This window comes from Microcebus murinus, chromosome 32 (assembly GCF_040939455.1).
Source record: "Microcebus murinus isolate Inina chromosome 32, M.murinus_Inina_mat1.0, whole genome shotgun sequence".
Classification (NCBI taxonomy): Eukaryota; Metazoa; Chordata; class Mammalia; order Primates; family Cheirogaleidae; genus Microcebus; species Microcebus murinus.
This window is the reverse complement of record NC_134135.1, coordinates 3,960,364-3,972,633: the sequence shown is the minus strand read 5'-3', so window position 1 is coordinate 3,972,633 and position 12,270 is coordinate 3,960,364. Positions and strand designations below refer to the sequence as shown.

Genomic DNA, 12,270 nt, shown 5'->3' with positions numbered 1-12,270 from the left:
GCATCAAAACTGTTATCTGTTATAGTTTTGAAACTACAACAAATTGAACAAAAGTTTTATTGTTAAAAATGAATGCTACATACAGGAGATGAAAAATGTGGCATGAACAACAGTTTAGTCAAGAGCCTCAGGCACAGGCTTTGAACTTGAACAATGTTCTCCTTAAGAGGAACTTCTCCACCATTGATTGTTGGCTCAGAGGAGATGATCATTAATTAGTACATGTGATCAACAGTGTCACATTGCCCTTCAGAGACACTTTTGTGAAGCTTCTCAAAAACCAGAATGATAGGCCGGGCGCGGTGGCTCACGCCTGTAATCCTAGCACTCTGGGAGGCTGAGGCGGGCGGATTGCTCAAGGTCAGGAGTTCAAAACCAGCCTGAGCGAGACCCCGTCTCTACCATAAAAATAGAAAGAAATTAATTGGCCAACTAATATATATAATATAAAAAAAAAAAAATCAGCCGGGCATGGTGGCTCGTGCCTGTAGTCCCAGCTACTCGGGAGGCTGAGGCAGGAGGATCGCTTGAGCCCAGGAGTTTGAGGTTGCTGTGAGCTAGGCTGACGCCACGGCACTCACTCTAGCCTAGGCAAGAAAGCGAGACTCTGTCTCAAAAAAAAAAAAAAAAAAAAAAAAAACCAGAATGATAACTGGAAAATACTTCTCAGTCAGACCCTCGTGATACTTTGCATCTCAGTATCCTGGGACATGCTGACAATTTTGCTCAGGGTTTCAAGGTACATCTCTGTATTTAACAGGATCATATTCAAACATATTTTTTTTTTTTTTTTTTGAGACAGAGTCTTGCTTTGTTGCCTAGGATAGAGTGAGTGCCGTGGCGTCAGCGTAGCTCACAGCTACCTCAAACTCCTGGGCTCAAGCAATCCTTGCCTCAGCCTCCCAAGTAGCTGGGATTACAGGCATGCGCCACCATGCCCGGCTAATTGTTTCTATATATATTAGGTGGCCAATTAATTTCTCTCTATTTCTAGTAGAGACAGGGTCTCGCTCTTGCTCAGGCTGGTTTCGAACTCCTGACCTCGAGCAATCCGCCCACCTCAGCCTCCCAGAGAGCTAGGATTACAGGCGTGAGCCACCTTGAATATGCCCGGCATATTCAAACATATTAATCAAAGTGTTCTCCTTCATCAATTTCCTGTTTTCACATAAACCCATACCATAGGAAAGTCCACTAGAATGTAATTTATAGTTAGGTTTATCACAGTGGGGAAAAAAAGACAGCATGTCCTAGGAATGTGTTTATCAAAAGCAATTATTGGCCAGGCGTGGTGGCTCACGCCTGTAATCCTAGCACTTTGGGAGGCCAAGGCAGGTGGATCACTCAAGGTTAGGAGTTCAAAACCAGCCTGAGCAAGAGTGAGACCCCATCTTTACTAAAAATAGAAAGAAATTAATTGGACAATTAAAAATATATGTATATAAAAATTAGCCAGGCATGGTGGCACATGCCTGTAGTCCTAGCTACTTGGGAGGCTGAGGCAGGAGAACTGCTTGAGCCCAGGAGTCTGAGGTTGCTGTGAGCTAGGCTGATAGCAAGCCACTCTAGCCTGGGCAACTGAGTAAGACTCTGTCTCAAAAAAAAAAAAAATTAAAAAAAAAAAAAGCAATTATCACTTTGGGCAGCCGAGGCAGGAGGATCATTTAAGCTCAGGAATTCGAAACCAGCCTGAGCAAGAGCCAGACCCCATCTCTACTATAAATAGAAAGAAATTAATTGGCCAACTAAAAATATATATAGAAAAAATTTGCCGGGCATGGTGGCACGTGCCTGTAGTCCCAGCTACTTGGGAGACTGAGGCACGAGGATCGATCACTTAAGCCCAGGAGTTTGAGGTTGCTGTGAGCTAGGCTGCCGCCACAGCACTCTAACCCAGGCAACAGAGTGAGACTCTGTTTCAAAAAGAAAAAACTATTATCAGAGGCAAAAAGCACAAAAACTTCAGAGAATATAAAATTAGGAAGAGCCAAGGTTTTTCTATATCAATATAGAAAGAGCAGTGGAAGAGAGAAATATACAACATATGGGGTCAGATTTTAAGGGATCGTAAGAGGGGACTCTGTGCTGCCCACAGGTCCTAAGCTAAGAGCCTGAAAGAATGATATACGCTCCCCATGTAGGACTAAAGATCAAAGAGAGGAGACCTGTCAACTGATTTCACAGTTCTGTGGAATAACAATCTCAGAAGATCCTACTCCTGTGTTCCACATACCCATGAACTATGGGAAAAACAGAAGAAAAAAATGGCTGGTGAACTCAACACGCAGAGAGGCTTTAAGACAGCTCCATGCAGTTTCTGGGGCCCCAGACACAAAGGAGGAGCAGCCAATGAGTCCCATCTTCTGACTGGGTCTTCCAAGCATGTGAAATGGGATGGAACATGGAGAGGTCCAAACATCAAACTATAGAGGCTTCCACTCTGATCTACATGGAAAGTCAACTGAGCATCAGACGGAATCAAGTACAGAAGAGACCCAAGGGAGGAGCCCTTTGTCAAATGGGCCTCCCCCAAGACCTCTCAGAGTAAAGGAACCAGAGAGTTTGTAGAAGCCACATGACAAGACTGTTGTCTATAAGAAGGAATTTCTATTTGTCTCTGAGCTGCAGCATCACTGGAGGGTGAATGGATAACTTTTTACATGTCTGTAGAGTAAGTGAGAAATGTTTAAAATTTCCTTTGAGAGTTCACAGGAGATACACATCTGTTTTCTCACATTATCCCTCCCACTTGGTGAGAGATTCCAAAACACTAATGGTGCGGCTTCCACTATGTCCATCTGAGCTCTTACCTGTGATCACACCTTTCATTCGTTCCCACTGCTTTGGTTTCCTTGCTATTTTCACTTGGCTCTCCACAGACCAGGGCTTTTCCTCTGTTGCCAACATGGAGATAAGATTCAGGCCAGGAAAAGAATATCCTGCTCATAAAATGAAAGGAACATGATGTACTCTGGCTTTTCCAGAATCCCAACCCTATATTTATGTGAAAATAGAAGACATTACAAAGAAATCTAGGAAAATATTTTACAATTTATCCACTACTTGCCTCTTCCTGGAAGCTAAGGGAACACTACAAAATGCAGATACCTTGTTGGGTTCCAAGAACTACTGAATAAAAAGCACAGGAGGCCGGGCGCTGTGGCTCACGCCTGTAATCCTAGCTCTTGGGAGGCCGAGGCGGGCGGATTGCTCAAGGTCAGGAGTTCAAAACCAGCCTGAGCAAGAGCGAGACCCCGTCTCTACTATAAATAGAAAGAAATTAATTGGCCAACAGATATATATATATATATATATATATATATATATATATATATATATATAAAAAAAAAGCACAGGGGTAGAAAATAGGGAATTGGGTGTGTTAAAAGACTGCTGTAAGTTTTATGCATATTTCAGCTCTGGAATCACCTCACCATTGCTGTATCATGAATGGAGCAAAACATCTGAAGAAGGGGGATGCTTAAAGTCCAGATGCTGCATTACAGAGCTTTCCATTCCTGAAATAAGGCTTGAATCTCAGCCACGCAATGCAGGGGCTTCTAAGAGGCACACGAGATTAAATGCAAAGATACACAAGATGATATTTTGACTTCTGAGAAAGTTATCCTCACCCAGGGAGACCAGGTTCCTGTAGTTCTCCAACATCACGGCCCTGTATAAAGCCCTCTGAGCAGGGTCCAGGCACTTCCACTCTTCCTGAGAGAATTCTATGGCCACATCCCTGTATGTCAAGTGTTCCTAAAATGGAAAAAACACATTTCACTAAGGCATTACAGAGAGTTATCATCTTCACACAAAATGAGGAGAGGAGCAAAATTAAATATTAACTTGCTTGAAGTCAATGTTCTCACAAATCCAGAGCAGGTTTTCTACTTCTGAGCAGGTTTTCTCTATCTAAATGCATTTTATTGTACTTTCCATAAGAGATTGATAACCTCTAAATCAGTATGAATTTCTCAGTTTTGTGGACAATACACGCAATAAACAAATAAAATGTAAACACAGCGTTATCTCCATAGAAATGTTATATAGTATATTTAACACACTAAGAGATAATTAGTATCTAGATGAGCTGGAATACAAGTGGTGTCTTCAGAGATGACAAAATCCGCAGTGGCTTTAAAGAAAGTGAAAAGTCAGAATCTAACAACTGTGGTGCTAACAGCAACAGCAATGACTAACATTTTTCAACACTTCCCATGTGCAAAACACTATTCTAAATTCTTTACATGTACAACTAACTCATAAAAAAAGTTCCTAGCCCATGACAGACAGAGTTATACTAGAAGACAACTCCCATCACAGATGCTCTAAGAAACTGGCCACAAATCAAAGAGCTAAAAATAGCAGAGCAAGCACCAGAACCCAGGTGTCTGGGATTCAGATTAAAACATAAGGGCCAGCCGGTGCGGTGGCTCATGCCTGTAATCCCAGCACTCTGGGAGGCCGAGGCAGGAGGATTGCTCAAGGTCAGGAGTCAAAACCAGCCTGAGCAAGAACGAGACCCCATCTCTACTATAAATAGAAAGAAATTAATTGGCCAACTAATATATATAGAAAAAATTAGCCGGGCATGGTGGCGCATGCCTGTAGTCCCAGCTACTTGGGAGGCTGAGGCAGAAGGATTGCTTGAGGCCAGGAGTTCGAGGTTGCTGTGAGCTAGGCTGATGCCACGGCACTCACTCTAGCCTGAGCAACAAAGCGAGACTGTGTTTCAAAAAAAAAAAAAAGTCACAGATACAGAATCAAAGTAAATTGGCAGAGGTTTATCTAACAGAGAAAATGTGAAACAAGTTCAAAGGTAAGAACATGAAACATCATAAAAGATCAATGTATAGGCACATAATATATATATTTTTTTTTTTTTTTTTTTTTTTTTTGAGACAGAGTCTCGCTTTCTTGCCTAGGCTAGAGTGAGTGCCATGGCGTCAGCCTAGCTCACAGCAACCTCAAACTCCTGGGCTCAAGCAATCCTCCTGCCTCAGCCTCCCGAGTAGCTGGGACTACAGGCACGAGCCACCATGCCCGGCTGATTTTTATATTATATATATTAGTTGGCCAATTAGTTTCTTTCTATTTTTATGGTAGAGACGGGGTCTCGCTCAGGCTGGTTTTGAACTCCTGACCTTGAGCAATCCGCCCGCCTCGGCCTCCCAGAGTGCTAGGATTACAGGCGCATAATATATTTTTGTTCTTATTACAATTAACCGGTTAATATGATAGTTTAGAACAAATTTAAGACCATGGACAAAAAAAGAAAAAGAAGGCCAGGTGCTCCTAGCTCTTGGGAGGCCGAGGCGGGCGGATTGCTCAAGGTCAGGAGTTCAAAACCAGCCTGAGCAAGAGCGAGACCCCGTCTCTATTCTAAAAAAATAAAAAATAAAAAAAAATAAAAAAAAGAAGGCCAGGTGCATTGACTGATGCCGGTAATCCTTGCACTTTGGGAGGCCAAGTCAGGAGGATCACTTGAGGCCAGGAGTTTGAGACTAGCCTGAGCAACATGGTGAGACCCCCATCTCTACAAATTGAAAAATTAGCCAGGCATGGTAGCACGCAAGATCTGAAGTCCCAGTTACTTAGAAGGCTGAGGCAGGAGGATGGATTAAGCCCAGGAATTTGAGGTTGCAGTGAGCTATGATCACACCACTGTAGTCTAGCCTGGACAAGAGAGTGACACCCTGTTTCATAAAAGCAAAACAAAACAAAAGACCATAGAAAATATTTAACATAATTTCATTATTACAAAATATAAAACTTATTGCAAATAATGATGTTGCTTTGATATAAACCATGGGCTTGCCCATCAATGCACTCATGCACACACATCACATATCCATACACCTAAATTAACATCAGTTAGCAGATTATAAGCAAAAGTCTAGAAAGGACACATCCCCAGAAATAGCTTGAGAGGTCTCAAGAATCTTGAGCCATGCTGACTGGAAAGTGTCCTTCCTGAAGGAAGTCAGACACCAAAAACAGGGAGAGCGGCTGATTTTGGAACTGCTGAAGTACTAACAGAGGATAACAAGACATACAATGAGAAAAGAAAACACATCCAATACAAAGTGACAAATTAAATAACCACAAACTGACATCAAAGAAACAGAAATTTACAAATAATCAAATCAAAAATTCAAAGAAAGAGTCATAATGATGCTCAATGAATTACAAGACAGCATACACAGACAACTTTAGGAGACCATTAAACCAATGCAAGAAGAAAATGACAAGATCAACAAAGAGACAAAAACTATGAAGAAGAACTACACAGGCATTCATAAGCTAAAAATATAATAACTGACTTGAAAAACTCAATAGAGGGGTTCAAAATAGACCTAACCAGGCAAAGAATTAGTGAAGAGGAAAAGTACTAGAAGAAAACAAGAATCAAGAAAAATGAAGAGAGCCTAAGGGACTAACAAGATACCATCAAGGGCAACATCCTACACATTGTTAAAGTCCCAAAAGAAGGTGATACAAAGCCTGTTTGAAGACATAATTGGTCCAAATCTTCCCAAATTTGAGAAGATACATGAATGTATAAATTCAAGAGCTTAAAGATATTCAACTAGGATAACTCTGAGACACCTACAACAAACAACATCATAATAAAACTGTCAAAATTCAGAGAGAAAGAATCTTAACAAGAGAACAGCTACGTCTCACCCAAGAGGAAGCTTCTGTAATATTACCAAGAGATTTCTCAGTAGAAACCTTGCAGCCTACAAGGGAATGAAATGATATATTCAAAGTGCTGAAAGAAAACAACTGGAAACTAAAAATACGACACCTGGGGAAACTATCACTCAAAAGAAATGGAGAAATTAGGTCTTCCTCGGAGAAATTAGGTCTTCCTCAGATAAATGAAAGGTGAGGGAGTTGGTCACCACTAGACTTGCATCTATGGTCTGAATGATTTAATGGTCTAAAAGGGAAAATTATAATGTTCTTAGTAGGTACAGAATTTCAGTTTTGCAAGAAGAAAAAGCTCTAGAAAATCTGCTACACAATAATGTAAATATGCCTAAGACTATTTTACTGTAAAACAAATAAAGAACTTTACTGAAATATGTGATCAAAGACTCACCCAATTCTTATCGGAAGATGTGATCTCAAGACTTCTATAACTGTAGATAATAATAGCCATTAAACACAAAAGAAACAGCTGAATTTCAATAAAACCTGACTGCGTTCTCCCAAAGGAAAACCAATGTAATTTTGAAAAGAAAAAATATGGAGTTTACCAAACTACATACAAACCGCTTATGACATATATTACCTAAAACTTTAAATTGAATCAAATGAAATACCTAAAAGATTATGTAAAAATCCAAATTAATTATAGATGTTAACAAAATTTTAAACAATAAAAATATGTCAGTGAAGCAGTATTTTGTAATCATGCACTAAGCAAGGCCTGTCAAAGCAAAATGAAACAAACAAATGAAAAAAGGGGACAGGAGAAAGACTTCTATTTTACATTTTTAAAAAAAGTACAAATGAAAACAGACACTAGGGTATAAAGAGTTAAACTACAGAATATAAAATAGCTCTTAAAATATATGCATATTGAGTAAAGTATTAAAATCCATTTTACATATGTGTGTCTACAAACTAATGAAACCTACTTAGACTCCCAAGGAACTGGAAAATATAAATAAAAAGGGTGATTATTTCTCCAAAATATGAAAAGAACACAGTGCTAAATTTTACTTAAATCAGTGGAAAATCTAACATGGTCTTGGTATCTTTGCAGCTGGGGTTAAGGAGGAAATCTTGCCAGATCTAAGAAAACAGGAAATGAATTCTGCTAGTAGAAGCAACACTTTTTCAATTGCCTAACCTGCATGACCCCTCAGACATCTGCAGTGAAGTCAGTGTGCTCAGAGGCAGGCAGTATGTCATTCTTTGCAATAGTGGGAAACGAAAGACCCACCTGTCTTTATTCAGAAAACACACCAAGGCCAGGTACCGTGGCTCACGCCTGTAATCCTACCACTCTGGGAGGCTGAGGTGGGCGGATTGCTCGAGGTCAGGAGTTTGAAACCAGCCTGAGCAAGAGTGAGACCTCGTCTATACTATAAATAGAAAGAAATTAATTGGCCAACTAATATATATAGAAAAAATTAGCCGGGCATGGTGGTGCATGCCTGTAGTCCCAGCTACTTGGAAGGCTGAGGCAGGAGGATCGGCTGAGCCCAGGAGTTTGAGGTTGCTGTGAGCTAGGATGATGCCATGGCACTCTAGCCCAGGCAACAGAGTAAGACTCTGTCTCAAAAAAAAGAAAACACACCACGGAGGATATAAAAAAGCAAGCTATCATGTTTATTAACATGAAAACAGGCACATTTTCAAAACTGGCAGGATAAAATATTAATATCACAAGAAAACATTCAATGAAGAATTCTTTCTAAGATCTCATAACGATTTACAAATACATTTGTATAAGGCTTGTGGCGATCCTTGCATCAGAACTGACAGCAGTGATACCCCACTGACACGTGAGGAAGCGTGGAAGGTTGGACATAAAAGTGGATGCTTCACATCTTAGCACCTAAGTGCATCACTGCTTGCAGTTTTACTATAATACAAATATGCACACCATGTGGGGTTAAAAATGAAAGAAATGCAACACTTAATAACAATAGGTAGAATGAGAATATGGCTCCATCAAAGAAGTTCTCTGATTTCTGAGGAAAATCATAAATATTTCTACTTAAATAACCTGCAGCACAAGAGTCTCTGCAGAAACAACAGTTGCCATGGAGGGAAGTGCTGAGAATGGCTTAAAAAATGTCCTACAGTTAGATATTTATATTGATTTCTTACTTTAAAATAAATGATGGAAGAAAGCATCTTCTATCACTGATGTCTCTGATACTTTCAGAGACATTCCAACTCTCTTGGAACTTTCCATTCCATTCCAACTTTCCATTCCATTCCAAGTCATTAAGAGCCTGAGTCAAGGATAACAAAATATGACTTGAAATATATCCCCTTATTGGTCTCGTTTTCCAGAATTTAGCAGGTAATCATGCACATGAATACGTGACTTCCACAGGCAGCTTCTCTAATCCTGGTCTACAGAGAGCTGACAGTGCATCCAGATGTGATCGCTTAACAGGCCCTGCGGCCCAACAGCACGACGCCATGGGACCATAGCCTGGGACCATAGCCTGTCTCCAATCCATGTCTGGGTGTGAAGCCCTTCCCAGGACGACGCCCAGTGTAGCCTCCTCACAAGGCAATGTCGCTGGGTACGGTGAATCTAAGTGGAGAGGAGGACTGAGGGAAGGCATGGTTGCGTGCATGCAAGCACATCAGGCAGGACGTGTCAGAGTCAGAGAATTTCAGCAACTCCAATGCCCGGCATTTCAGAAAGGAAGGAGACACAGAACAATCCACTCACAGTATCACTTTACCTGACTAAGAGCCATTCTGACTCCTTTTCTTTCCTCTTCCTCCTCTTCTGGGCTTCTTCTTCACATATGATGAGTCTTTAACAGTCAATCCTGAATGTCAAAAATAGGAGGTTTAGAGCTTAGAAACCACACACCCCCTTCCTGTGCTACACCACACACAAAGAAAGACCTCACCCTGCAGAAAGAGGGTCCTCTGTGACCCACTGCACCAGGAGGGATGCAAGGATAAAAACCTCCCACAGGAAGCCCAAAGGGTGAGTTTTTGACCCCTTTGTGCAGAACTCGCCCTCCTTGTGGAAGCCCACACTCACGCTGCAGCAGGGGGGAGCTGGGCTAGGCTGGGCTCCCCTCCAGGGCACAGGTGTGGCCCTGACCAAACCTGATGCAGAGCACAGCCCCCTCACCCCTGCATGGACTGCAGGCTGGTCTCTGCCCATAGAAATAAAAGAAATTGAGCCTTAACACTCGACACTGGATACACACTAGAGCCATGCGGGGCACTGTAAAGATATTGAAGGAGGGTCCCAACTTGACTATGGGAGCGGGAATCTCTGCAAAGGGGGCACAGGGATGTATCTGCAAAGCCTTAGCACCCTAACGTGCAGCCAGGCGTGAGCTTGGGGAACAAGCCCAGCACACCTCCCTCTGCTCTTGTCCCCTTGGGGACTTGGTGCCACCAGTATCCAGACAGTGAACGGCAAAAAACAAAAGGATTCCATCCCTCTGTACTACAAAAAAAATAAATAAATAAATAAAAAATAAAAAAACAAAAGGAAACACACAGAACAGGCAATATGGACCAGTGTGGGGGGTGAGGGTGTGGCTGGAATCTTAAACTGGGGGAAGTCGGAGAAGCCTCCACTGAGAAGGGGATACCAGGACAATGACTTGGTCAAGGAAGGATGTTTCCACCTCCAGGAGGGAGGGCAGAGAGTTCTAGGCAGACAGACTGCCCATGTGGAAGCCCTGAGGCAGGAGCCACCTTGGCCCCAGGAAAAGGGAAGAGGCCTGCGAGGCTGGAGCAGAGCGAGGACGACACAAGCAGATGAGGCCAGAGAGGTCCTGGGGGAGCAGAGCAGGGAGGGCCAGGTCTGCACACGTTTCTCTTCCACATCTCAAGAGAATTTTGGAAACTATGTATACCCTCACCCATATCCAGTGAACGTGTGATTTTTTTCTTTATATTACAAACTACAACCCTTACAAATAAGGTAATTATCTTAAATATTTAAAGTACAGGGTAACTCTCACCTGATATGTGGGGACGAAAGGGGAACACATTTGGGGGAGTTCAGAATGTCCCTTTTGGACATGCGAAAGGGAGATGCCTGTTAGCCCAGCAGAGAGTGGAGGACACAGCTGGACGCAGGAGTCTACAGTTCGGGGCAGAGGTCTGCAAGGGAAATTTTGACATGTCAGTAAGGCTTAAACCACGAGAAGAGACGACTAGGAAAGGCAGTGTGTGTGGACTGAGATGAGAAGAGGCTCAAGGACTAAGCTGTGGGTCACGCACACATTCAGAGAACAGCGAGTTCAGGACACACCAGAAGAGGAAAGTGTAAAGTCATCAGGGAGGTGACAAGAAAATTAAATCAAACAGACTTGTGAAGGTTAGTGGGACATCCTTTACAGCAAGGGGAAAAGAGACAGAGGGAGACCAGCTGTGCAACGTGCTGTGGACAGGAGAAAAAGAAAAAAGGACAAGGCCAGGTGTGGTGGCTCACGCCTGTAATCCTAGCACTCTGGGAGGCCAAGGCGGGCGGATTGCTCGAGGTCAGGAGTTTGAAACCAGCCTGAGCAAGAGTAAGACCCCGTCTCTACTATAAATAGAAAGAAATTAATTGCCCAACTAATATATATAGAAAAAATTAGCTGGGCATGGTGGCACATGCCTACATGACTACAGTCCCAGCTACTTGGGAGGCTGAGGCAGCAGGATTGCTTGAGCCCAGGAGATTGAGGTTGCCGTGAGCTAGGCTGATGCCACAACACTCACTCTAGCCTGGGCAACAAAACAAGACTCTGTCTCAAAATAAGAAAAGAAAAAAGGACAGAAAATTAAATACTTGTTTAGAAATGGGGAGATCACTGGTGACTCTGAAAAAGAAACTATCAATGGAATAGTGGATGTGAAAGCTCAATGTCAACCACACTAAGGTTTTCTGGGATAATCTCTCATCTCCATGTTGCGGGTGGGCTCACTGGGGCTCAGATAAGTTTCACCAAGTTATCCTGAGAAGGTCTGGGTTCAGCAAGAAGAGGATGTACCTGGATCCTGATATGGTGGCCTGGAAGGGCCAATGTACGGGTTTCTCTCTATCACATCTCCTCTAGAAAATTCCAGGACCATCTTTCACATGTCTCAGCAAAAGAAAATTCTCTGTCAGGTTCTGATGTCACTGATCCGAAACATTTAATTACTCTCTATCAGAAGATCACAGTAATATACTAAAAAAATACACAACTGTGAACACATAGCTATGTGTGTTTAAAACAGTCAGGTGTGAGCAAATTTTTTCTTCACCAATACATGGCTCTGTTGGAAGAAGCTTCCAAGTCAATCTAACCCTTCCTTCTACCTTTGCAGAGAACATGATGGACCAGAGGGACTTGAGGGGAATATCTATTTAGGAGCTCACAGCTCACTATTTTTAACAGATGACAAGAGGGAAGAAAATTAATACCTGACTAGCTACTTCAACTAGGTTTTGATGCTAAGGTGAAAAATGGGTCATTGATATCTTTAAGAAATACACATTGAAACAATCTAAAATTACATATTAGGTCCCAAAGAATGTTTCTAATATATGATAAAGACTAGCCA

General features: G+C 42.1%; 1 protein-coding gene across 1 annotated transcript in view; it reads right to left on the bottom strand.

Annotated features, from left to right (window-relative positions):
* Positions 1-12,270, bottom strand: part of LOC105859976 (uncharacterized) — a 62,333-nt gene that overhangs the window by 14,081 nt on the left and 35,982 nt on the right. The window contains 3 exon segments of the mRNA XM_075998985.1: positions 2,811-2,939; positions 3,633-3,759; positions 9,447-9,504. Coding sequence (XP_075855100.1) covers positions 2,811-2,939; positions 3,633-3,759; positions 9,447-9,504 — 314 coding nt within the window.